Raw genomic sequence first — 27802 nt, forward strand, 5'->3', positions numbered from 1 at the left:
CAAGATATGCTGAATAAGAGTCTAAAAAACCCTTAAGGGCAAACAAATCAGATTTGACCGTTCAGATACAAGTCACATGGCCAGGAATTAGATTTATATCTGATTTCAAAACACCTATGAAGGTTGTTTGAAATGTGGCTTGAAATATCTGATTCCATGTGCTTTTTGGCTATTCAGATTGCAGGAAAAAGAACAGATTTGAAATAAGATGTGCAAATAAATAGGATTTTAATCACTTTAAACTGTCAATGTGGCTTTAGAGCCCTACCCTTTTTGCTGTTCACAGATAGGAAAGTAGTTGTTCAGTGAAATAAATATACCAGAAGAGTTCATCATATTCTTAACACCTAACAGTTCCCATCAGATTGAAAACAATTTAAGGCATTGGAGCTTTGGGAAGATGCATGAGGTGGAAATGGAATCAGGCCCCAAAGACCACCCAGTTGGCATCCCCCACATTTCCCATTCCTTTTTAGGAGATCCACTTTAGTTAATCTATCAGGTTGCTGTTCACATAATTTGTGATCAGGATATTTTTTCTCCATAGATGCTCCAAATCTAACTTCTCCAAGGATTAGGCAAACATGACCCACACTCACACACATGCAACCACTAATGTATGCACACTGTACACACTGTACACACACAGGGAAATAAATAGCTCAGCTAAGTAAATAATCTTCTAGCCACTTAAAGGTAACCACAGGTGTCCCATTGGCTTTAGATCTCCCTTCCATCACCCCCTTTCTCCTTCCCGCACTCTGTCTCATTCTCTCTCTCACTCTCCTTCACTTGCTCCCTTCTCTCACCAATGATCTACTTCAGCAGTTTTTATCATTAATCTGTGGCTGGCACAGTTGGGGTGTTTTTGGTGGTGATGGCATGTGTGTGTCCCAACATACTGTATGCCCTTTGCATGCACAGTTGATAGGCATTCCTTATGGTAAAACTACAAGTACAGTTGAGGGAGCGTGTGGAGGCACCCCTGTTTGACAGTGGAGGACCCAGATAAAACTAACCGAATTGGGCTGAAGATGGAGGGATGAAGAAGAAGGTATGAGCGGAGGGATTAGATGGGTAATAAAAGGAAAGGAAAGAGGCAGGGCAATATACCACTATATCAAACCAAAATTGACTCATTGACTAATGGATAAAGACTCTGAATTGACAGAGTACACAAGTTCAATTCAAAAATGACTTCACTACAATTCAAATGAGAAATGTCTCATGAGCATCCTCAAAAGGTCAACAGCTTTTCTAGAGGTAGTGTTATGCTATGGGGGAAGGTCTCCCAGCTACCACATTTGGTTCCTTGGAAGTTGTGGGAACATACCTTTTTGGTTTCCCATTGGTTCTGGGAAGGAAGCCAAGTTTTCTGACTGGTAAAATTGAAAGTTTGTTAAATGTTCTGAGAATGGAAGTGAATATTTTGCCAGTCCTGGGAATTTATTTTTGCCAGTCCTGGGTTTATTTAACGCTCTGAGAAAGAAAATTATAGGTTATGGAAAGGTTTTTTAATACCTTCCTTTTCAAAGGATACCCCATCTCACAGGAAACAAGCACCCATTAAGATCAGGTGTGACCAATTAGTTGGCCACACCTGAACACACTTAGTAAGAGAGAGAAAAGTGAGTTGTATTGATGCTGAGAACGGAATGTATATTTCAAATAACATTCTTAAAGTACTTAAAAAAAATGTAATACCCCTTTTTCTACCTATTTTTGTGGTATCCAATTGGTAGTTACATTCTTGTCCCATCATTGCAACTGCCGTACAAACTCGGGAGAGGCAAAGGTCGAGAGCCTCGCATTCTCCGAAACACAACCCAGCCAAGCTTGACACAATGCCCGCTTAACCCGGAAGCCAGCCGCACCAATGTGTCCGAGGAAAAACCTGGCGACTGTTTCAGCGTGCATTGTGCCCGACAGGAGTCGCTAGTGCGTGATGAGACAAGAACATGCCTCCCGGCCAAACCCTCCCCTGACCCAGATGACTCTGAGCCAATTGTGTGCCGCCCCATGGGTCTCCCGGTCACGGCCAGTTGCAACAGAGCCTGGACTCGAACCATGATCTTTGGTCTAATGCACTGAGATCACTGCGCCACATGGGAAGCCTAAAGTTCTTCAAACTATTTGAGAACATGACTCTAAATAGAAACATGAGAAAATCTGTAGGAAATGTTATGCTGAAGTACTGAAATTGCCACAGAAAAAAAGTTGCTGCTTAACGTTCTCTCAGCCAGTTGGAGAACGTTCCTAGAATGTTACCAAAATTTAAATTAAACATAACTACGTTTGAAATTTTAGAAAACGATCTGTTAAAGTAAGGAAATCCCCCCCCCAAAATATATAATTTTGTCAAGTTCCTTAAATGTCAAGAAACTATCCTGCACCATTCCCAGAAAGTTGTGGGAAGGATGTATGCAAAATAACCATAGGACAACCACGCTCTGACCAAGCTCTAAGAAACATATGCTTCTCAGAACATTATGTGCTAGCTGGGTAGTGTTAGGACATAGACGAACACACAATCCAGGATACACTTCCTCACCACATCCCCAGGTGGCAGCAACCTGGTCTAGGTTCTGAGCCAAAGCTTGATAAGCACATCAGACGCTGCCAATTAGGGTGATTGTCAGTCAGAGTCTATTTTTGAGACTCGAGTTTGGGCATGCCTTTGGAATTTTTCCATTTTGTACATATTTATGTTTCGTCACCATCTGAAGAAATAATAATCCTATTGGACTGGCCGACCATGAGGTCAAGACTGAGCTGGCCTTGAAGACGGCACTGGCCCCGAACTATGATTTCTCACATAAACATTCTTTACGTCACAGTCCATGTAACTTGGCCTAGGACCCCTAGACAAAGCGAATGCAACAATATCCATAGGCTAGTTATTGGGCTCAAAACAGTAGTGAGTGATATAAAAACCAATACAAAAGGAAAACAGCCAAGTCCGCCACAGAATTTCCTGACTCTGTCCATCTGTCCAGCCTCACTGTCTCATAAAGCGATCACCAAACAATGTCCTATTTTATGGAAAGCACCACAGCCGATGAAACAATGCTTAACTAAACAGAACACACATAATCACACAGACACACTCACACAGAGAGAGTACAACATTCCCTCAGCTTTGACTTTATGCCTTAATGGGAATCGTGCAAATGTGTGAGGCCTGGTATGTGTATGCACTTATGTGTGGAATGAAGTTATACTGATCCAGGAACAGACTTTGCCCAGAGAGGGTCAGGGAGGTTGGGAGGGTTACTGGGGTGAGGGCGGCACCTCTCAAATATGAGTGGGACCTCATTTAAGACCGCATGCTACATACACACACACACAAACAGGCTGCAGCTCAAACAGTGACCTAGGAGCCCCATTCCATTCCTCCACACATGGGCTTCTCATCTGAGGCTCCTAGCTGCTTCCTGATAACCAGTACAATGCCTACTTCCCCTAATTGTTACTGCAGGGTACTCTTTATAACACACGCATTATTTTGGATGTGGCGGCCATTTTCTTGGCCTTATCGCCACTAGACATCTCCCCCTCCTCGTACCGGACACAGGCCTTCCTCCCCCATTAAAGGGTAAGAAGCATGAGTTTTTACTCAGCAATGTAACGACAGTGTGGTCAAAGACTTAGTAACTTGTAGTAACGATCTGGTTATCTATAAGTAAGAACATAGCTATGTTTTGGGATTATTACATATTTATTAACTGATTTCTGGATATCTTCTAAACTACCCATAATGCACTATTCCTCAACGTCATACAGATAATCTACTCTGTGCTACCTACCCTTTAACAGAGCACTTAGGTGGGTCACTCACGTCCATGCCTGTCAACTCTTCGGGTGATCCAAAAACACATATGCGCATGGACTGTATGTCTGCACAGGCGCAAGCATGTACAAATATGATTGCATGGACGCTCACACACATACATACACTAGGGAATTCACACGCCTACAAACATTTCCCCTAGCATTCAATAAGGAGGACTTCCCACACATAAACAAAAATGGTCTTCTTACAATGCAATACATTTCTCCATTGACACAGGATATGGAATGCTGGACCTGAGTACTACTTTACAACTACAGTCTGCCTTCATTATATTACAGAAAAACTTGATCGACTTGAAATTAGTATTGAATGCAGGTGAAACTAAGTATATGTTGTTCTCCAGAGCACATAAAAATAACTCTGATTTAAACATATGTACTTTGGAGGGTGTCTATATTGACTGTGTCCCTGCTTATAAGAATCTGGGCATCTGGATAGATGAAAAGCTGTCTTTTAAAAAGCATATTGACGAGTTAGTTAAGAAGCTGATAATAAAAATGCTCTTCTTCTATAGAAATAGGTCCTGCCACTCGATAAATAGCACACTGTGCTTCATTACGGGCGACAGGTTCAGCATTCATCACTGCATTCTCTACCAGAAAGTTGGTTGGCCCTCTGTGATGTCATCACTGCATCCTCTACCAGAAAGTTGGTTGGCCCTCTGTGATGTTATCACTACATTCTCTACCAGGAAGTTGGTTGGCCCTCTTTGATGTGACGTAGGTTGATACATTGCTATGTTTTCATTTATAAAGCCCTTTTACAAAAAGTCCCACTGTACCTAACCTAACATCATTACTAAACTTTAGACATACGAGTTACCACACCCGTTCTCAGGGATGGCTAACTCTGAAAATGTATTTGGTCTCTACCAAGTTAGGTAAATCATCTTTTCGTTTTTTGAAAACTTATTTGTGGAAAAAAAAATAAAATAAAAAATAAAAATAAAAAAAATATATATATATATATATATATATATATATATATATATATATATATATATATATATATATATATTTATTTTTTTCACCTTTATTTAACCAGGTAGGCTAGTTGAGAACAAGTTCTCATTTACAACTGTGACCTGGCCAAGATAAAGCAAAGCAGTGCGACACAAAGTTAGTTACACATGTAATAAACAAGTCAATAATACAATAGAAAAAGTCTATACACAGTGTGTGCAAATGGATAAGGGAGGTAAGGCAATAAATAGGCCATAAGGCAATAAATAGGCCATAGTGGCAAAATAATTACAATATAGCAATTAAACACAGGAGTGAAAGATGTGCAGAAGATGAATGCGCAAGTAGAGATACTGGGGTACAAAGGAGCAAAATAAATAAATAACAGTATGGGGATAAGGTAGTTGGATGGGCTATTTACAGATGGGCTATGTACAGGTGCAGTGATCTGTGAGCTGCTCTGACAGCTGGTGCGTAGAGTGTTGGAGGCTATTTTGTAAATTACATCGCCGAAGTCAAGGATCGGTAGGATAGTCCGTTTTATGAGGGTATGTTTGGCAGCATGAGTGAAGGATGCTTTGTTGCGAAATAGGAAGCCGATTCTAGATTTAATTTTGGATTGGAGATGCTTAATGTGAGTCTGGAAGGAGAGTTTACAGTATAACCAGACACCTAGGTATTTGTAGTTTGTCCACATATTCTAAGTCAGAACTGTCCAGAGTAGTGATGCTGGATGGGCAGGCAGGTGTGGTCAACGATTGGTTGAAGAGCATGCATTTCGTTTTATTTGCATTTAAGAACAGTTGGAGGCCACGGAAGGAGAGTTGAATAGCATTGAAGCTCGTCTGGAGGTTAGTTAATACAGTGTCCAAAGAAGGGCCAGAAGTATACAGAATGGTGTCGTCTGCGTAGAGGTGGAACAGAGAATCACCAGCAGCAAGGGCGACATCACTGATTTATACAGAGAAGAGAGTCGGCCCAATAATTGATCCCTGTGGCACCCCCATAGAGACTGCCAGAGGTCCGGACAACAGGCACTCCGATTTGACACACAACTCTGTCTGAGAAGTAGTTGGTGAACCAGGCGAGGCAGTCATTTGAGAAACCAAGGTTGTTGAGTCTGCCGATAAGAATATGGTGATTGACAGAGTCGAAAGTCTTGGCCAGGTCAATGAATACAGCTGAATAGTATTGTCTCGATTTGATGGCGGTTATGATATCGTTTAGGATCTTGAGCATGGCCGAGGTACACCCATGACCAGCTCGGAAACCAGATTGCATAGCAGAGAAGGTACGGTGGGATTTGAAATGGTCGGTGATCTGTTTGTTAACTTGGCTTTCAAAGACCTTAGAAAGGCTGGGTAGGATAGATATAGGTCTGTAGCAGTTTGGGTCTAGAGTGTCTCCCCCTTTGAAGAGGGGGATGACCGCGGCAGCTTTCCAATCTTTGGGGATCTCAGACGATACGAAAGAGAGGTTGAACAGGCTAGTAATAGGGGTTGCAACAATTTTAGCGGATCATTTTAGAAAGAGAGGGTCCAGATTGTCTAGCCCGGCTGATTTGGGTCCAGATTTTGCAGCTCTTTCAGAACATCAGCTATCTGGATTTGGGTGAAGGAGAAATGGGGGAGGCTTGGGCAAGTTGCTGTGGGGGGTGCAGGGCTGTTGACTGGGGTAGGGGTAGCAAGGTGGAAAGCATGGCCAGCCATAGAGAAATGCTTATTGAAATGTTCAAGTATTGTGGATTTATCGGTGGTGACAGTGTTTCCCAGCCACAGTGCAGTGGGCAGCTGGGAGGAGGTGCTCTTATTCTCCATGAACTTTACAGTGTCCCAGAACTTTCTGGAGTTTGTGCTACAGGATGCAAATGTCTGTTTGAGAAAGCTAGCCTTTGCTTTCCTAACTACCTGTGTATATTGGTTCCTAACTTCCCTGAAAAGTTGCATATCGCGGGGACTATTCGATACTAATGCAGAACGCCACAAGATGTTTTTGTGCTGATCAAGGGCAGTCAGGTCTGGAGTGAATCAAGGGCAGTCAGGTCTGGAGTGAATCAAGGGCAGTCAGGTCTGGAGTCAATCAAGGGCAGTCAGGTCTGGAGTGAATCAAGGGCAGTCAGGTCTGGAGTCAATCAAGGGCAGTCAGGTCTGGAGTCAATCAAGGGCAGTCAGGTCTGGAGTCAATCAAGGGCAGTCAGGTCTGGAGTCAATCTTCAAAATGTTTTGGAATGTGATGTTTTGGTTATTTTAGGCCAATTCAATACGCTGATTAAGGACCTTTTTACTAATGAATGTCTTTGTTTTATGACTGTGTTTTTCTTTCTGCTTGAATTTTGTATTTTTATTTTGGGGTGTGTATTTTCTGTCATTTATGTAATTCAGGGATAATCTGTAAAAGAGACCTTGGTCTCAGTATGACTCCCTGATAAAATAAAATAACCCAGCAGTCACAGTAGGCCAGACTCATCCTGGTCACTACCACGATCTTCTACTACATGGCCTAGTGGTCACTGTACCTCTTTTTTTGTTACTAGAATACTGCTTTAGGTCAGTTACTATTTTCCTCCTCGAGGACAACTGTTGATTTTGCAGCAGGAGTATTCACATACTACAAGCAGCACTAATGTTAATTGTTATGTAGTCCTGACCCCTCCTGTCTCAGCCTCCAGTATTTATGCTGCAGTAGTTTATGTGTCGGGGGGCTATGGTCAGTTTGTTATACCTGGAGTACTTCTCCTGTCCTATTCAGTGTCCTGTGTGAATTTAAGAGTGCTCTCTCTAATTCTCTCTTTCTCTCTTTCTCTCTCTCGGAGGACCTGAGCCCTAGGACCATGCCTCAGGACTACCTGACATGATGACTCCTTGCTGTCCCCAGTCCACCTGGCCGTGCTGCTGCTCCAGTTTCAACTGTTCTGCCTTATTATTATTCGACCATGCTGGTCATTTATGAACATTTGAACATCTTGGCCATGTTCTGTTATAATCTCCACCCGGCACAGCCAGAAGAGGTTTCTTCCTAGGTTTTGGCCTTTCTAGGGAGTTTTTCCTAGCCACCGTGCTTCTACACCTGCATTGCTTGCTGTTTGGGGTTTTAGGCTGGGTTTCTGTACAGCACTTTGAGATATCAGCTGATGTACGAAGGGCTATATAAATACATTTGATTTGATGTAGTTAAGAAGCCAATAATCACTAGAGCAGACTGTTTGCCAGGTTAAAGATTCTACACCCAGAAATATCCTGTTCCTCCGCCGACAGAACCCCTGATCAAACACGCTTCCCATCAACTCAGGCATCTGCTTCCCGCCAATATGAGACACATCTGGAAATGTATTCTCCAAATGGAGAATCACAAGACATTCCAAGGGTCCTACTCTGAATATCCTGTTAACATTACTGCCTCCAAACCTTTGCTTCCCTTTGCAGGTAGGTCAAATATAAAACCCCAGTGTGTGTGTGTGTGTGTGTGTGTGTGTGTGTGTGTGCATTTTCCCTCAACACATTAACCCCAAAAAAGTATAGCATTTCCATGGAGACCAAACAACAGGAAATCATAATGAAATATGATATCCCATTGCATTGTGGTCCATATGCCTGAGGCCTTGGCTTCTGGCACAGTAGGGTCAAACAGTCAAGACTAATGCACATGACCTTTCTCATGTACATAAGGGACTATAGCTCTCCTCATTACCACACCATATCTCAATTTGTGAGATAGAGAGCAGCCTTCTTCCCTATGCAGTCCCACATCTGTTTGGCTACAGAGGAACATAAATATAATGGTAATAGATGATTAAATCTCACAGGCAAACATCTTAACAAGGAGGCATTGGGGTAAAGCTGGGGGATTTCCGAATATACTAGAATATCGAGAGTGCAGCTGCTGTGATTCCTGGGAAAGAGTTGTACTGTAGGGGGAAAACATTGGTCAGGGAGATCAGATGGGAATGAGATACTAAACAGATGACATGCTATAGGACGTTCTATGGTCAGTTAATATGTCTAAGCATCTAATCCCTCTGTGCTGAATGACTACCGCCCTGTCGCCTTGACATCCTTAGTAATGAAATGCCTTGAGAAAATTGTGAAAAGTCATATTCTTAGCGTCACCGAGAAGCTCCTCAACCCATTTCAGTTTGCCTGTCAGTCCAGCAGAGGAGTTGATGATGCCATTCTTACTCTGCTCAACATGGTCTACAGAGGGTGCCAAATCCCATGTCAGGGTTTTGTTTGTTGACTTTTATTCTGCCTTCAACACAATCCAGCCTTACATTCTGGCACAGAGACTCATTCGGGACTTCTCCTAAGATGTGGGGCTGGTTTTGTGGCTGTTGGACTTTCTGAGCCAACGGTCACATCGGGTCAAAATAGGTCCCCACGTGTCAAACATGTTCAACACCAACACAGGCTCTCCTCAGGGATGTGTTTTGTCCCCACTCCTGCACATCCTGTACACTAACAGTTGTACTAGTTCCCATCCTGACAGACACCTCGTTAAGTTCGCTGATGACACTGCCTTGATCAGCCTGTTGCATGATGACGAGGAACACCATGGCCTGCTCCTTTTTTATTTTATTTTTTTATTTCACCTTTATTTAACCAGGTAGGCTAGTTGAGAACAAGTTATCATTTACAACTGCGACCTGGACAAGATAAAGCAAAGCAGTAAATTACTTTGACTTTGTAAATTACTTTGTAGAGTGTTGTGACGAATCACACTTGGTCCTCAATACCAATAAGATCAAAGAGATGTGCATAGACTTCAGGAAGCATACAACACCTACCTCTGCAACATCTATCAGAGGTCAGAACATAGAGATTGTAGAGGAATAAAAATATATGGGTGTCCTCTTGGACAATATGCTTCAGAGGAGTAAATGCACAGACCTGATCTAAAGAAAAGAGTCAACAGAGACTGTACTTTCTCAAAAAGCTGGGATCTTTTAATGTTAATTGTACTATACTGACTCTGTTTTACAAATCTTTCATTGAGAGTATTTTAACTTTTTGTATTGTTTGTTGGTTTGGCAATGCCACTGTCAGCCAGAGAAATATGGTGAGGATTATCACCACAGCAAGCAAGGTACTTGGAGTCAAACAGACAGGCCTGAATGAGATATTTAAGGTCAAGGCACTCTGCAAGGCTCACAAAATCATTTTAGACCCAAGCCACCCCCTGTATCCGGATATTCAACTACTCTCCTCTGGGCTCAGGTATAGGGAACCCCTCGGCATTTCAAGAACTTTGAACATTTCTCCAAATGCAGTCACAAAAACCCATCAAGCTCTATGATGAAACTGGCTCTCATGAGGACGCCACGTGAATGGAAGACCCAGAGTTACCTCTGCTGCAGAGGATAAGTTCGTTAGAGTTACCAGCCTCAGAAATTGCAGCCCAAATAAATAATTCACTGAGTTCAAGTAACAGAAACATCTCAACAGCAACTGTTAGAGGAGAATGCGTGAATGAGGCCTTTATGGTCGAATTGCTGAAAAGAAACCACTACCAAAGGACACCTAAAAGAAGAGGAGACTTGCTTGGGCCAAGAAACACGAGCAATGGACATTAGACTGGTGGAAATTTGTCCGTCGGTCTCAAATCCAAATTGGAGATTTTTGGGTCCAACCGCCATGTCTTTGTAAGACGCGGTGTGGGTGAACAGACGATCTCCGCATGTGTGTTTCCCACCGTAAATCATGAAGGAGGAGGTGTTATGGTGTGGGGGTGCTTTTCTGGTGACATTGTCTGTGATTTATTTAGAATTCAAGGGGTTATTAACCGTTATGGCTACCACAGCAGTCTGCAGCGATACACCATCCCATCTGGTTTGGGCTTAGTGGGACTGTCATTTGTTTTTCAACTGGACAATGACCCAACACACCTCCAGGCTGTGTAAGGGCTCTATGACCAAGAAGGAGAGTGATGGAGTGCTGCATTAGATGATGTGACTTCCACAATTTCCCGACCTCAACCAAATTGTGATGATTTGGGATGAGTCAAACCGCAGAGTGAAGGAAAAGCAGTCAACAAGTGCTCAGCATATGTGGGAACTCCTTCAAAATGGTTGGAAAAGTATTCCAGGTGAAGCTGGTTGAGAGAATGCCAAGAGTGTGCAAAAGTATCATCAAGGCTGTTGAATAATCTCAAATATAAAACATATTTGGATTTGTTTAACACTTTTTTTGTTTGCTACATGATTCCATGTATGTTATTTCATAGTTTTCATGTCTTCACTATTATTCTACAATGTAGAAAAGAGCAAAAAATAATAAAAAAACTTGAATGAGTAGGTGTTCTAAAACTTTTGACCAGTAGTGTATTTATATGATATCATCTACTTTGGCAAGGAATGAATAAATATGATTTTGATATGTATAACATGTATGCTATGTAAAAAGCTTAATAATATTCACCTGACTTACAATTCTAAAAGGGCACAGTAGCCACATTGACATTCACTGAATCTGAAAAAGTTCCATTGCTGAACTGAACACAGGGTAGTCTTGGATGCTGCCTGACCAAAAATATCCTGTGTTCTGTCCTTGTATCACTGGTATCAGAGGCTTGGCCAGAAGCAGCACAATACACAGAGGGCCTGAGCCATGTCACATGCTTTTCATCAGGCAAAATCTGATAAGAGACTAGGACAACAAGCCTCTTTATCTGGCCCAGAAAATCACTTTATGATATTCAATATCTTATTGTAGATCAGAACCTTCAGACCTCCTGACCATATCTGGCACGAACATTACTGATCAGGGGCAAACAGGACCACACTCAGTATCTGGATAATATGTGTGAAATGTTTGATAATAATATGATATGTGATATCAACAGATTGGTATTTTCTGGGTGACCTCAAGATTGACTGGCTTTCCTCAAGCTGCCTCAAGCTTCAAACTTACAGTGCCTGCAACCTGGTTCAGGTTATCAGTAAACCTACTAGGGTATTTACAAACAACACAGGAATGAAATCATCCACATGTGTGGATCACATCTTTACTAATGATGCAGAAATCTGCTCCAAAGCAGTATCCAAATCCATCGGATGCAGCTTTTGACGTGATCGATTATAATCTGCTGCTGGAAAAATGTGTTTTGGCTTTACTGTAGAAACAGAACAAAGGGTGTTCTTTAATGGAAGGCTCTCCAACATAATCCAGGCAGAGTCAGGCATTCCCCATGGCAGCTGTCTAGGCCTCTTACTTTTTTCAATCTTTCCTAATGACCTGCCACTGCCTCTAAGTAAAGCCTGGGTGTCTATGTGTGCTTATGACTCAACACTATACACGTCCACAGTACCACAGTAAATTAAATCACTGCAACACTTAACAAAGAGCTGCAGTCAGTTTCGGAATGGGTGGGAAGAAATAAGTCCGTTCTAAATATTTTTACAAAACTAAACATCGCATTTGGGACAAATCATTCACTAAACCCTAAACCTCAACTACATCTTGTAATGAATCATGTGGAAATTGATTAAGGTGAGGAGTCTAAACTGCTAATAGTAACCCTGGAGTGTAAACTGTCATGATCAAAATATATTGATGCAATGGTAGCTAAGATGGGGAAGGTTGTGTTCATAATAAAGCGCAGCTCTGTCTTCTTAACAACGCTATTAACAAGGCAGGTCCAACAGGCCTTAGTTTTGTTACACCTGGACTATTGTCCAGTCGTGTGGTCAGGTGCCACAAAGAGGGACTTAGGAAAAATACAATTGGCCCAGAATAGGGAAGAATGGCTGGCCCTTAAATGTATGCGGAGGGCTAACTTGTATTTGTGAGAAGTATTGACATGTTGAATGCACTGAGCAGTCTGTTTTAAACTACCAGCACACAGCTCAGACACCCACGCATACCCCACAAGACCTGCCACCAGAGGTCTCTTCACAAATCCAGAACAGACTATGGGAGGCGCACAGTACTATACTGAACAAAAATATAATTGCAACATGTAACGTGTTTGTTCCATGTTAAATTAACTGAAATAAAAGATCCCAGAAATGTTCCATATGCACAAAAAACGTATTTATCTCAAATTTTACAGAAATATTTGTTTACATTTCTTAGTGAGCATTTATCCTTCGCCAACATAATGCATCCACCTAACAGGTGTGGCATATCAAAAAGCTGATTAAACAGAATGATCCTTACACAGGAACACCTTGTGCTGGGGACAATAAAATACCACTTTAAAATGTGCAGTTTTGTCACACAACACAATGCCACAGATGTCTCAAGTTTTGAAGGAGCGTACGATTGGCATGCGGACTGCAGGAATGTCCACCAGAGCTGATGCCAGAACATTGAATGTTAATTTCTCTCCCATAAGCTGCCTCCAACGTTGTTTTAGAAAATATTGTGATACGTCCAACTGCCCTCACAACTGCAGACCACGTGTATGGCATCGTGTGGGCGAGCGGTTTGCTGATGTCAACGTTTTGAAAAGAGTGCCTCATGGTGGCAGTGGTGGTTATGGTATGGGCAGGCATAAGCTACAGAACACAATGAACACAATTGCATTTTAGAGAATGGCAATTTGAATGCACAGAGATACTAATTGTTGTGCCTTTCATCCGTCGCCATCACCTCATGTTTTCGCATGATAACGCACAGCCCCATGTCACAAGGTTCTGTACACAATTGCTGGAAGCTGAAAATGTCCAAGTTCTTCCATGGCCTGCATACTCACCAGACATGTCACACATGCTCATGTGTGGGATGCTTTGGATCGACATGTATGATGGTGTGTTCCAGTTCCAGACAGTATCCAGGAACTTTGCACAGCCATTTAAAAAGGAGTGGGAAAACATTCCATAGGCCATAATTAACAGCCTGATCAACTCTATGGCTGTTTCATTTGAGGACAAAAATGTTGACAGCTGTGCCATACAGGTGTGTATGGTAATTCCTGACTCATGGTGTATGAACTAATACACAAAACAAAGCTTGATTCAACAGTTGTTAATTCACGCTCATGATCGGTAATAGTTATTAATGAAAACACTAGACAGATATCCTAACTCTCCAAAATAATGTGTGTGTGTGTGTGTGTGTGTGTGTGTGTGTGTGTGTATATACACTGCTCAAAAAAATAAAGGGAACACTTAAACAACACAATGTAACTCCAAGTCAATCACACTTCTGTGAAATCAAACTGTCCACTTAGGAAGCAACACTGATTGACAATAAATTGTACATGCTGTTGTGCAAATGGAATAGACAACAGGTGGAAATTATAGGCAATTAGCAAGACACCCCCAATAAAGGAGTGGTTCTGCAGGTGGTGACCACAGACCGCTTCTCAGTTCCTATGCTTCCTGGCTGAGGTTTTGGTCACTGTTGAATGCTGGCGGTGCTTTCACTCTAGTGGTAGCATGAGACGGTGTCTACAACCCACACAAGTGGCTCAGGAAGTGCAGCTCATCCAGGATGGCACATCAATGCGAGCTGTGACAAGAAGGTTTGCTGTGTCTGTCAGCGTAGTGTCCAGAGCATGGAGGCGCTACCAGGAGACAGGCCAGTACATCAGGAGACGTGGAGGAGGCCGTAGGAGGGCCACAACCCAGCAGCAGGACCGCTACCTCCGCCTTTGTGCAAGGAGGAGCAGGAGGAGCACTGCCAGAGCCCTGCAAAATGACCTCCAGCAGGCCACAAATGTGCATGTGTCTGCTCAAACGGTCAGAAACAGACTCCATGAGGGTGGTATGAGGGCCCGACGTCCACAGTTTGGGGTTGTGCTTACAGCCCAACACCGTGCAGGACGTTTGGCATTTGCCAGACAACACCAAGATTGGCATATTCGCCACTGGCGCCCTGTGCTCTTCACAGATGAAAGCAGGTTCACACTGAGCATATGTGACAGACGTGGCAGAGTCTGGAGACGCCGTGGAGAACGTTCTGCTACCTGCAACATCCTCCAGCATGACCGGTTTGGCGGTAGGTCAGTCATGGTGTGGGGTGGCATTTCTTTGGGGGGGCCGCACAGCACTCCATGTGCTCGCCAGAGGTAGCCTGACTGCCATTAGGTACCGAGATGAGATCCTCAGACCCCTTGTGAGACCATATGCTGGTGCGGTTGGCCCTGGGTTCCTCCTAATGCAAGACAATGCTAGACCTCATGTGGCTGGAGTGTGTCAGCAGTTCCTGCAAGAGGAAGGCATTGATGCTATGGACTGGCCCGCCCGTTCCCCAGACCTGAATCCAATTGAGCACATCTGGGACATCATATCTCGCCTTATCCACCAACGCCACGTTGCACCACAGACTGTTCAGGAGTTGGCGGATGCTTTAGTCCAGGTCTGGGAGGAGATCCCTCAGGAGACCATCCGCCACCTCATCAGGAGCATGCCCAGGCGTTGTAGGGAGGTCATACAGGCACGTGGAGGCCACACACACTACTGAGCCTCATTTTGACTTGTTTTAAGGACATTACATCAAAGTTGGATCAGCCTGTAGTGTGGTTTTCCACGTTAATTTTGAGTGTGACTCCAAATCCATGGGTTGATAAATTTGATTTCCATTGATCATTTGTGTGTGATTTTGTTGTCAGCACATTCAACTACAGTGGGGCAAAAAAGTATTTAGTCAGCCACCAATTGTGCAAGTTCTACCACTTAAAAAGATGAGAGAGGCCTGTAATTTTTATCATAGTTACACTTCAACTATGACAGACAAAATGAGAAAAAAATTCAGAAAATCACATTGTAGGATTTTTTATGAATTTATTTGCAAATTATGGTGGAAAATAAGTATTTGGTCAATAACAAAAGTTTATCTCAATACTTGGTTATATACCCTTTGTTGGCAATGACAGAGGTCAAACGTTTTCTGTAAGTCTTCACAAGGTTTTCACACACTGTTGCTGGTATTTTTGCCCATTCCCCCATGCAGATCTCCTCTAGAGCAGTGATGTTTTGGGGCTGTTGCTGGGAAACACGGACTTTCAACTCCCTCCAAAGATTTTCTATGGGGTTGAGATCTGGAGACTGACTAGGCCACTCCAGGACCTTGAAATGCTTCTTACGAAGCCACTCCTTCGTTGCCCGGGTGGTGTGTTTGGGACCATTGTCATTTTGAAAGACCCAGCCACGTTTCATCTTCAATGCCCTTGCTGATGGAAGGAGGTTTTCACTCAAAATCTCACGATACATGGCCCCATTCATTCTTTCCTTTACACGGATCAGTCGTCCTGATCCCTTTGCAGAAAAACAGCCACAAAGCATGATGTTTCCTCCCCCATGCTTCACAGTTGGTATGGTGTTCTTTGGATGCAACTCAGCATTCTTGTCCTCCAAACATGACGAGTTGAGTTTTTACCAAAAGGTTATATTTTGGTTTCATCTGACCATATGACATTCTCCCAATCTTCTTCTGGATCATCCAAATGCTCTCTAGCAAACTTCAGACGGGCCTGGACATGTACTGGCTTAAGCAGGGGGACACGTCTGGCACCGCAGGATTTGAGTCCCTGACAGCGTAGTGTGTTACTGATGGTAGGCTTTGTTACTTTGGTCCCAGCTCTCTGCAGGTCATTCACTAGGTCCCCCCGTGTGGTTCTGGGATTTTTGCTCACCGTTCTTGTGATCATTTTGACCCCGTGGGGTGAGATCTTGCGTGGAGCCCCAGATCGAGGGAGATTATCAGTGGTCTTGTATGTCTTCCATTTCCTAATAATTGCTCCCACAGTTGATTTCTTCAAACCAAGCTGCTTACCTATTGCAGATTCAGTCTTCCCAGCCTGGTGCAGGTCTACAATTTTGTTTCTGGTGTCCTTTGACAGCTTTTTGGTCTTGCCCATAGTAGAGTTTGGAGTTTGACTGTTTGAGGTTGTGGACAGGTGTCTTTTATACTGATAACAAGTTCAAACAGGTGCCATTAACACAGGTAATGAGTGGAGGACAGAGGAGCCTCTTAAAGAAGAAGTTACAAGTCTGTGAGAGCCAGAAATCTTGCTTGTTTGTAAGTGACCAAATACTTATTTTCCACCAAAATTTGCATATAAATTCATTAAAAATCATACAATGTGATTTTTATGATTTTTTTTTCTCATTTTGTCTGTCATAGTTGAAGTGTACCTATGATGAAAATTACAGGCCTCTCTCATCTTTTTAAGTGGGAGAACTTGCACTATTGGTGGCTGACTAAATACTTTTTTGCCCCACTGTATTTGCTGAGCACTAGTTGACTGCTTTTCCTTCACTCTGTGGTCCAACTCATCCCAAACCATCTCAATTGGGTTGAGGTCGGGTGATTGTGGAGGCCAGGTCATCTGATGCAGCACTCCATCACTCTCCTTCTTGGTAAAATAGCTCTTACACAGCCTGGAGATGTTTTGGGTCATTGTCCTGTTGAAAAACAAATGATAGTCCCACTAAGCGCAAACCAGTCTGGATGGCGTATCGCTGCTGAATGCTGTGGTAGCCATGCTGGTTAAGTGTGCCTTGAATTCTAAATAAATCACAGACAGTGTCACCAGCAAAGCACCCCCACACCATCACACCTCCTCCTTCATGCTTCACGGTGAGAAACACACATGCGGAGATCATTCGTTCACCACCTCTGCGTCTCACAAAGACACGGCAGTTAGAACCAAAAATCTCACACTAGGACTCATCAGACCAAAGGACAGATTTCCACCGGTCTAATGTCCATTGCTCGTGTTTCTTTGCTCAAACAAGTCTCTTCTTATTATTGGTGTCCTTTAGTAGTGGTTTCTTTGCAGAAATTTGACCATGAAGGCCTGATTCACACAGTCTCCTCTGATCAGTTGATGTTGAGACGTGTCTGTTACTTGAACTCTGTGAAGCATTTAATTGGGCTGCAATTTCTGAGGCTGGTAAATCTAATGAACTTATCCTCTGCAGCAGAGGGTCTTCCTTTCCTGTGGCGGTTCTCATGAGAGTCAGTTTCATCATAGCGCTTGATGGTTTTTGCGACTGCACTTGAAGAAACTTTAATAGTTCTTGGCATTTTCCGCATTGACTGACCTTCATGTCTTAAAGTAATGATGGACTGTCTTTTCCCTTTCCTTATTTTAGCTGTTCTTGCCATAATACGGACTTGGTCTTTTACCAAATAGAGATATCTTCTGTATACCACCCGTACCTTGTCACAACACAACTGGGCTAATAAAAACAACTCTGAAAAAAATTAATAACAATGTGCACATTTTATGGACATTTTAAAAAGTGTGTAATTATTACATTTTTATGAATTTGATATTCAAAATGTTTCTGTTAAGTGAATATCTCAGAAATAAATTAGTGAGTTGTCATCACTGTGTATTTTTTTTAAACATTAAATAAGAACTTAACAAAAAAATTGCCCTGCCTCAACTATGTTTTTCACCTACTGTACCCATTGACTGTAATGCCATTTGAAAAAAAGATTTACTTCCTGAAGACCACTACAGTGGACAATTTTTGTTTTCGTAACATGTTTTTTTTCTCACCCCAAACACTTTGACTTGTGTTACTTAAAAACAGAAGTGGGGGGTGGTCTCAGGAGGTTATCAAATCTGACTTATCTATGTGGCCTTCTATGGAAATTGTCTTTTTGGGCCTCATTTTGAGCAGTCGAAACCGTGCGTCTAGACTGGAACCTGCCCCTTGGTTCATGCAGGAACCAATGGCATACTCGAGGGGGGCGTTCCTGCAAATGGAATGCCTATATGCAGGAACGCCCGCAATTGCGGGCTGCAACTATTACCTAGAAATGCTCGAGTTGAGCTGACACGCCCACTGCCCGTAGAAAATCTGCATCCATAACCGTAAATGTACATGTGCACACAACTGTCCCCTCAAAACATATTTATTAGCCGAATGTGTGCTTGGAACTTGAACCTATGCGCAATCGGCCTACTGTACCCTCTTACAGGCTGACCACACTGCTCGCGTTGCGTGCGCGAGAGTTGCAAAATACATTTTGAAATCTATGTTATTCAATTATTGCACCCACACTGCTCCCGTAACGAGTGTCTGCGTTGCCAAGGGATAAAATAGAAATCAGTTCTATTTCTGACGCAGATCGCGCTGCAAGTCCTGCCTCTACCATCTCCTCATTGGTTTATAGAAGCAGGTACCATCTCCTCATTGGTTGAAACTGAAAGACGAACAAGGTCAGTGGTGGTAATGCACCTAATTTATGAAAGTTGCCAACCGCAATATAAAGTCAAGAGAAGAAAAGGCCTGGAAGGAGGAGAGAAGACTAGAAATGATTCGGTTGATTGTTTTATGTATGGATTAATTGGCGGAGTAGAGGACCTTGTGCATTTCAGGTAAAATAACAACTCAATGTTTATATCCCAGGACAAATTAGCTAGTAACAGCTAGCTAGCTAAATAGGACAAATTAACTAGCAAGTGCAAGCTAACTAGCTAAATTGCAATAAATGTTTAATGCTTTTCGACCTGTCACCAAATGAATATAATTGGTTAAGAATTTGTTTTGATATTTTAACCTGCGTGTCGTGATCGCGTTTGGTATAGGGGTACAAAATAAATTTATGCACGATGGCGCATGCGCGCAGCCGGTTTCGGTTCCGTGTTATGCATATGCTAATAGCGCAATTTAAACCATTCAAATGTTAGGTCGACGACTTGTCAACAATACTCCCCCCATGATGAGTTGAAAATAAAACTTACTGCGTCAACTCCTGATGCTAGGATGGCCACAGAAAGACATAGAAACAGAAACCTACAAGAAAGGGGAGAGTATTACACATTTAATATACACTTTACACGGACAATTGCTTCACATAACCGGGCCCACTGAGCACACAATGTCACTTACTTCAGGCTCTTCAGTTCAATCCGGTGTCTTGTCTGCATTGTCCCGCTCATCCGAACTTCAAACTTCATTATTACTGCGCCTATCTTCTTCTCCAGGTGCGACTACCCTAATGCATATCGGGTGGGCCACGAACGAAACTGAGACAAAAAAAATGCAATTTATTTGTTGAACTGGACATTATAAAATTACATTTAGAATATAAAAATGTTTGACACCGTTCGCCCCACGCGTGCGTAAACGTTTGTGAAAGGTACCTATTTTTGGTGGACAATATCAATGAATTGATTTACACATGATATTCATATACAAATGGATGCAGTTAGAAATAGCCTTCAAGAATGGTTGGATTTGGAAAGCGACTTTGTAGGCTTTACGCCTGGGTTGTCATACCCCTATTCCCTAGGCTATTAACAATGGAAATGGCAAAACAACATAAGAACTCTAGTCTGTAGCTATTGAATGAGACAACAATTAGCACAAAAAGCACTTACAGTCGTTGTGTGCACTCTTCCTGGGACGTGTTGCGCTTTCGGGGAAGAGTCTCGCGGCAAGAACTCAAATCACCGCACAGTTGTCCCGGTCGCCCGCTCACCACACTATCCTCAAATATACAGACAAAATTACCAAAAGACTGAGGGCAGTCTTTATCCTGTCTTTATCCTAACAGTCAAAAGTTGAAGTGGTCCTTTGTAACAGGGCTGTGTCCGTGCGTATGGGTGAGGGTGGTCGTTAATAGGGGGTGGGGTGGACGAGAAACAAGAGCAAGTTGCATTGCTCAGAAGCTCACAACGTCTTGGGCAAAGATGCAGCCCAACGCACTGCACATGATCTGCTGGTGATCTACATTCCCCCTGAAGAACAATAACGTTTCAACAAGTGGTCTTTAGTGAGCATTCGGCACAGTTGTACATACGTTTCCATTGCACCCCATCTCAATGATGGTCCATAGTGGTACGCTGGTTCTGTTGGTGGCTGTATCCTACACGATATTTCGGACAGAGGCTAAGGTAAGGGCAATTTAACTAACTTTTTTAATTAACATGTACAAACTGTATTATGTTACTACTATCTATGTGTCAACTTGAGAAATAGGCTATAAATTGTGTGTTTAGAGTTTGTCGTTTAGTGAGGCACACTCATGGTGAGCTCCATGTCTCTCCAAGACTCAGCAGTGACCAGTGAGTGCGTGTGTTATGTTGTAAAATGTATTGAAACTTATCAATTTCTAATATTGCAATATATAGAGCTATGCAGTAGTTGTGAAAATAGCCAAACATTGTCATTTCCAAACTCAGGGTAGCAAATTATTAGGACATATCACCATTTATCAGGATCATATTGGACATCCAATGAATGCTTCAGAATTACAATTAAAAACATAGACAGATTTTCTTTGGATTTTTATGTAAAAAAACAAACACAATTTAAATACGTGCTCCGAATATATAAACATATTCATTATATTTTGGTTATTAAAATACTTACATTAGACATCATGATACTCTGAATGTAATTGATTCACTTTCACAATACATGCTGCTCTGACATATTCTGGCATCCTACCTCCAGAGCAAGGCAGCATGGTCAGTCACAGGGTTTAATGTGGGTCTGAGAATCTCTACAGAGACATTATTCTGTTAGGAACGTTCTGTTCTGTCTGTTTTTGACAGTAGCTTACATGCAGCTCAGTGACGAGTAAAACTGTATTTCATATTACAGTAAACCTAATGTAATATAAATACGGTATCATTATTTAGACATCAGTCACATTAAAATATCATTCAAAAGGTTCAATAAATAAGCAATAAAATCAGTCAAAGGATAAAAGGGGGAGAAGGGAAATCAATGCATATTTCTTGGATGTTTGCTTTCATTTCGCAGTGTGAGTGAATCTAGCTTGAGATTGGGGTTTTTGCTTGAGTGGTTGGTCTGGTTATATGGTTGACAGTCTGTCTGTGTCCTTTTGTTGGGGCAGGAGAAGGGGTGGGGTCTGGGCTCGCAGCAGTTGGGTAGGGTGGCAGTTAGTTTGGCCACTGCTGTATCCAGGGTTGGCGAAGGGGTTGATGCTGGGTCTGGTGTTGGGACTGGGCCCCCGAGAACCAGGATCCAGGAAAACAAGGGGCTGCTGCAGGTGCTGGGTCGGGATCTGGGTCTGTAGAGCAGGGGGAAGGACAACCTGAGGAGCAAACAGACACACAAGGAAGCCCTAGACCCGGAGATCAGTGGTGGCATTTCCCTTTGGCCTGCTCTCTCCGGGTGAAGGTCTGATGTTTGGTCTCATCTGGTGGTCTGGTGCTGGGACTGGTACTGGATATCGGGAACTGGGTTGGTGCTGGTATTGTGACTGGGCCTGCAGAGGGGAGGAAGAACAACCTGATGATTAAGCAGGCACACAAGGTAGCCTACAGGTCTGATGTTTGGTCCCTCCTCTGCACCTTGTCTGGTGGTCTGCTGCTGGGACAGGTACTGGAAACCGGGAACTGGGCAGAGGGGAGGAAGGTCAGTGTTGGCACTCCCCTGTGGTCTGCCTTCTCCGGGTGAAGGTTAGATGTTTGGTGCTCCGACTTGGCCTCCAGAGGGGAGGAAGGACAACCTGATGATCAAGCAAGCACACAAGGGAGCCCCTAGACCTGGAGGTCAGTGGTGGTACTCCCCTGTGGTCTGCTCCCTCTGGGTGAAGAATAGATGTTTGGTCCTTCCTCTGCGCCTCGTCTGGTGTTTTAGTGCTGGGACTGGTGCTGGATCTGCAGAGGCAAGGAAGGACAACCTCAGAGTGTGCAGACACACCTGGAAGCCAGTGACTCTGAGGTTAATGGAGGCAGTCCCCTGTGGGAACCCCCAAGGGGTGCTTGCTTTTTTGTTTTGTTGCCCAAGCCCTACACAGCGGATTCAAATAATCAACTAATCATCAAGCTTTGAGTATTTGAGTCTTCTGTGTTGTGCTAGGGCAAAAAAATGTAACGTGCACCTCTTGCGGTCCTGAAGACCGAGTTTGAGAAACACTGCTTTAAGGGTTTCCTTCCTCAGCGCCCTTGTTGTGGTGGTGTTCTCTGAGTCTGGTCTGGTATCTCCTTCTGTTGAACTGCTCCGGATGGTTGGCGGTTGTATGGTCCTGGTCTGGATGGTGGCCTGAGAAGGGCAGATGGGGAAGAGGGCTCTGGGCCAGGGGGTAGAGGAAGTAAAGCCAAGCCACGGCAGCGTGTGAATATGTACTGTATGTTCATTTGGTATACCTACTTCTGTATCTCTGTGCTTTTTTAATAGTTTGTAAATTAACTCTAAGCTTTCAGAAATGTATTGAACTATATAGAAGCCTGTGATCAGTTAATTTGTGTGTCAGTGTATATCTATATCAGCTGCAAGTGTCTGCACCATCCAACACTTCACTTCCCTACACTGACAGACAGCTCACATTGCATTTCTCTGTTACCTCTTAAATGTCCAGTGTGTCTTTTATCACAGCCTGGCTGTGCTCTGGTAATGTGTAGAGAATGCTGAACATGCAGCCCCCTCACCTCCCTTCCCATCCATAGGGACATGTCTATACATTTTCATTAGCTGGGAAGGCAGTGGTATATGGATGGTTAGGAGAGTATCACTGTCAAGACATAGACTGTTTGGATAGGTTGACTGGAGCCATAACTCCCCTATCTACTTGAAAGAAGGTTTAGAAAGGATAGAGGGCAGACATGTACATCAATTACAGTGTTATTAGTCTATTAGTACTTAAAGGGATACTTCAGGGTTCTGGCCCTTTATCTACTACCCCAGAGTCAGATGAACGCATCCAGTATGAAGTTAAAGGTAGTTTCATGAGCCAATGCTAACTAGTGTTAGCACAATTCCTGGATGTCTATGGTATCTGCTAGCATGCTAGCAGTTACCACAGACTTTCAGTCATTGAGCTACCGCTAGTTAGCAACTTCCTTCAAACTGAATGGAGAGACATAAAAATGGTGTCCATGAGTTCATCTGACTCTGGGGAAGTAAATAAAGGTCCTCATTGCCAACATCCTGAAGTATCCCTTTAACACTGCATTTACATTTTTGATAAGAAGAAATAAGTAAATCTGTCCCACAGATTGATCTCTGTGTGTGTGTGTGTGTTTGTAGCACGCGTGCATGTGGGTTTGTAGCAAGGTTATTATAATTTTGTGATTCAATATTTGTTTTTATTTCTATTAGTTAGATTTGTATTTTAAATGCAGTTGCAGTTAGTTTTCAGACTTAATTTACTAGTTTTTGTTTAGTTTCTTTGTGATACATATATTTAGATTGTTTTTAGTGTTGGGGACAGAAAATAGCTTATGCATGGGGGGGCTAGGAGTCATTTATGCGTTGTAGGCATATAGTTCATTTTTTGGGATGTCACTTCTTGCCACTTGCAGTCAGTTAAAGTAATAAGGTGATGGGCCAAGATCATAGACTTGGATAGATATAACATCTCTGTATCTGTGTCATAATGGCGTCTGGGGAGCCATTGAGGCCATCTCATCATGAAATAGTACATTTTCTTCTTCACAAGTAAAATTAATTGGCTGATCCCTCCTGATGACCCATCTGTCACCACTCATGCCAACCAGGTCATCAGGAGGGATCAGCCAATGATCAGCCAAAAACACAGACTTTTGGTCACTATAGGACTCCACACAACTCCATGGCCAGGACATAGGTTTGGTTAGGTTTAAATTATAAAGCAATCTTAATGTGACTTGGATTCAAAGGATAAGTGCCTAGACTGGTGCAAGAAATATGGTGCAAGGAAACTCTTTGCCCATGTTTACACCAATCCAATGCTTTTTAAAATGTTGGTAGTAGATGTAAGAATAATCAGGTTCAACAAATGAAGTCATGGCACATTTAACATGTTTCTGTAATATGAATCATGTATCACTGACTAACCTCTTCGGGTTAATAACAACAGCTGCAGCAAAAACATAATCAACACAACACTTCTTCACAAATCTATCAGTTGACAGCCAGCCAGCTTGTGTGTGTGTTTTCTGTTCAACCAAACAAGATTTTCTGGTTTATCTTCAAGCAGACCCTGAGTTCCAGAGAGGTGGTCCTTTGTTTTCTCAAGACTGATGACAGGCTGAATATTCCCTCCACGAACGCTTGGGATGACCTCAGACACAATATTTGGTGTGAATATTTGGTGCGAGGAAGCTATAATTCTGAATAACTGTGGTCGAGATGCTTGCTGAATTCAACGTGCTGGCATCTTGCGGGATTCCTGCTGCTTTCACGGCTGTACTCTCTGATTTGCTAAAGTACACAAGACTCTGCTTCCATCATCAGTGGCTCCATCTCTGTTGAGCAAAGTGCCAGAGACGCACTTGGGTCCATATGGCAAGCTGCTGCAGGGGTTGGATCGAAGTTGGCTGCCAGAGAATTCTGTATGCATGCGAAGCGCTCACACAGTGACTTCAGGAGGACCTGTGCCAACTGTTTTGCAACAGTAGATGACTGCAAGTGTGCCTCAAGGTTGAGAAGACACGGCACCACATCAGACAGATTGATGTTGGTCGGTGTGGATTGCGAACGGCTTCAGCAACTTCACAAGCTGCGCTAGCTTAGCCGAGTCGCTGGTCAGCAAGTTGGTCGGAGTGGATTGCGAACAGCTCTAGCAGCTTCTCAAGTTGCTCTAGCTTGGCCCAGTTGCGCTCTGTGCTCACCCTCTGATTTCTAGTGATAGTGATGCACAAGCTAGACCAATTTGAAACCACAGCATCTACTGATCACATCAAAAAATATACCTCCAATAGAGCATGTTGGGAAATATGATAATGGCTTAACTTTTGCTTTTGGCTTAACACTGGTTATTAACACTAACACATTGGTTATTTTACACAAATGAGTGTTAACTTACACTTACAGAGTTAATTTAACACCTGAAACTAAAAATGTTACACTGAAAACTTTCCCAGAAATACTCATGTTGGAATTCTGGTCTGTGATTGAGAACGACTGATAAACAGAGAAGAGAGGGAGGAAGAAGAGGATGAGGGGAGCTTGGAGAAAAACATGTATGCTAGAAGTTTCCTATGAGCCTAAAAAAATATCTAGAGAAATAATGAGTTAGCGCTGATGTACTTGCTAGTTAAGTGAATGAACCGTAAAACCACAACTAACCACAAGGCATACCATGCTAATATGGGCCTTTTTAAATCAGCGTGTGTGTAAGGGCGTTCGTCTGTAGGAGGAAGAGAAGCGGACCAAAGCGCAGCATGGTGGTTATTCATGTTTTAATAAATCACTACACATGAACAAACTAACAAAAACAAGAAATGTGAAAACGCAAAACAGTCCTATCCTGTGACAACAAACACAGTGACAGGAACAATCACCCACAAACACACAGTGAAACCCAGGCTACCTAAGTATGATTCTCAATCAGAGACAACTAATGACACCTGCCTCTGATTGAGAACCATACTAGGCCGAAAACATAGAAATGCCCCAAAACATAGAAAAACAAACATAGACTGCCCACCCAACTCACGCCCTGACCATACTAAATAAATACAAAACAACAGAAATAGAGGTCAGAACGTGACAGTGTGTGTGTGTTTGGAAGGAGGACAGTAGGACACCGTACATCTGGACAGACTACCCCCCAGAGATTTAGAGGGCTGAGGAGAGGTGGAAGAGGGAGAGGGGTGGCGAAAGGAAAGGGGAAGGAAAAGTGAACGTGGGTGTGAGAAAAAACATTTGGCAGAACGTTTTGTGTTCTGTTGAATTTGATAGTGTTGCAGATTGGATGACACCATGGGAATCGAGAAAGACAGAGCTAGAAAGAGTGAGGGAGAGAGTGAAGAGTTGCAACATTTTCTGCTCATCTGGATCTGCGGTATGGATTTACGTAAAGTGTTCCGACCCACCCGCGGGAGCTGTGTTTGGATCAACAGCAGGAAGCTTGTGATCCCGGCAGATGTCCTCTCCATATGCCCGTCGAGAATAACATAGTCAATAGATAAACAGATTTCTGTCTGAGGAACATTGGGCCTTTCAAAACAATTACGTATTTAGGATGCTCTATTTTGGGGTTGAAAAAAAGCGACCTGGCCTGAAATATTGTGCCATAAGTTTGTCTTTCTCTCACATGTGTGTCCTGCCTTTAGGTTAATGTAAGTCCTGTGATACTGGTCAGTGGCTTGGCTGTACTCCAGCTGTGTTCTTTATTTCCTGCGTGTGTTTATCGCTTGTTTCTTGAGAGGGAAAAGACCTTGCTACTTACGTGCCTCCGGTTTGGTCTCCCTCTCAATCAGTGGGGCTAACACACACGCATATACTTCCAAATCCTCTCTCCCTGGGCGGTCATGGTCAGTCAGGCCAGTGAGTCATCAGTCTCAGGAGGATGAACAGATTACTGGGTGGAAAAGATGTGTGTGTGTGTGGGATGGGGGGATTGGGAGAGTGGTGGGAATTGAAGATGAACTCCTCAGTGATTTCTAGTTTTTCCTCCTGTTTGGATCATGGTGTTCCCGAGGTCTTCCCAAGGGAGGAAGGCTGGAATGCCGAGAGGGAGGTAACGGCACTTACTGCTGTTTATCTTCCTGCTCCACCGTGTGTGTGTGTGTGTGTGTGTGTGTGTGTGTGTGTGTGTGATTGTTTGCTAATGTGGATTGTTGGTTGAGAAGATCAGGATTTTAGGTCACTGGGGAACTAACCTCCAACAGACAGTATTAATATTATTTGGGGAAGTTTTATTAGTCGTAATGTACGGGATACATATGCTATACACCGTCCAAAGAAATGCTTACACACAGGTCACAGAAACAGCATATGCCTGACACCTGACTCCCCCATTGTAAAAATGCCTACATTTGTAGGAGGTGTTCGTGTGTGTAGTGTATGTGTTTTCATAGGGATCCCTGGGTGGGCTACTCCCAAGTTAATGCTCCTCTGCCCTCATTCTTCGAGTGTGTCAGGTATGCCCCTCTGTGTGTGTTCCTTCTCTGTGCCAGGCAGGGAGAGGATTAGATGATGGATAAGCACAGCGAAACCCCTCTATTCAGCCTGGTTTAAAGCTCAGTCTGATCTGCCATGGTACCAATAAAGCACATCTAGTTTTTTTCCTCTGTCTCTCTCCCACACAGACTGACAATAGAAATACCTGCCTCTCTGTCTTCTCCCACATTATTAACTCTATACAGTTTATCAGTAATTTATTTAATATCACATATCCCAACTGCA

The 27802-nt window shown here is 43.1% G+C and overlaps 2 protein-coding genes across 2 annotated transcripts in view; one reads left to right on the forward strand and one right to left on the reverse strand.

The window, feature by feature from the left end:
• Positions 1-20289, reverse strand: part of LOC110501998 (uncharacterized) — a 106284-nt gene extending 85995 nt beyond the window's left edge. Inside the window, exons 1-3 of the mRNA XM_021579872.3 lie at positions 20095-20289; positions 19604-19740; positions 19456-19507 (exon numbers count right to left, since the gene is read on the reverse strand). Of these exons, the coding sequence (XP_021435547.2) occupies positions 19456-19507; positions 19604-19671 (120 nt within the window). The 5' untranslated portion in view covers positions 19672-19740; positions 20095-20289. The remainder of the gene's footprint in view (positions 1-19455; positions 19508-19603; positions 19741-20094) is intronic.
• A 91-nt stretch (positions 20290-20380) lies between these two features.
• LOC110501999 (uncharacterized) overlaps positions 20381-27802 on the forward strand; it is a 60373-nt gene continuing 52951 nt past the window's right edge. The window contains exon 1 of the mRNA XM_021579873.3: positions 20381-20610. Coding sequence (XP_021435548.2) covers positions 20539-20610 — 72 coding nt within the window. The 5' untranslated portion in view covers positions 20381-20538. The remainder of the gene's footprint in view (positions 20611-27802) is intronic.

This window comes from Oncorhynchus mykiss, chromosome 22, assembly GCF_057628025.1.
Source record: "Oncorhynchus mykiss isolate SJ-2025 chromosome 22, ASM5762802v1, whole genome shotgun sequence".
Taxonomy (NCBI): domain Eukaryota; kingdom Metazoa; phylum Chordata; class Actinopteri; order Salmoniformes; family Salmonidae; genus Oncorhynchus; species Oncorhynchus mykiss.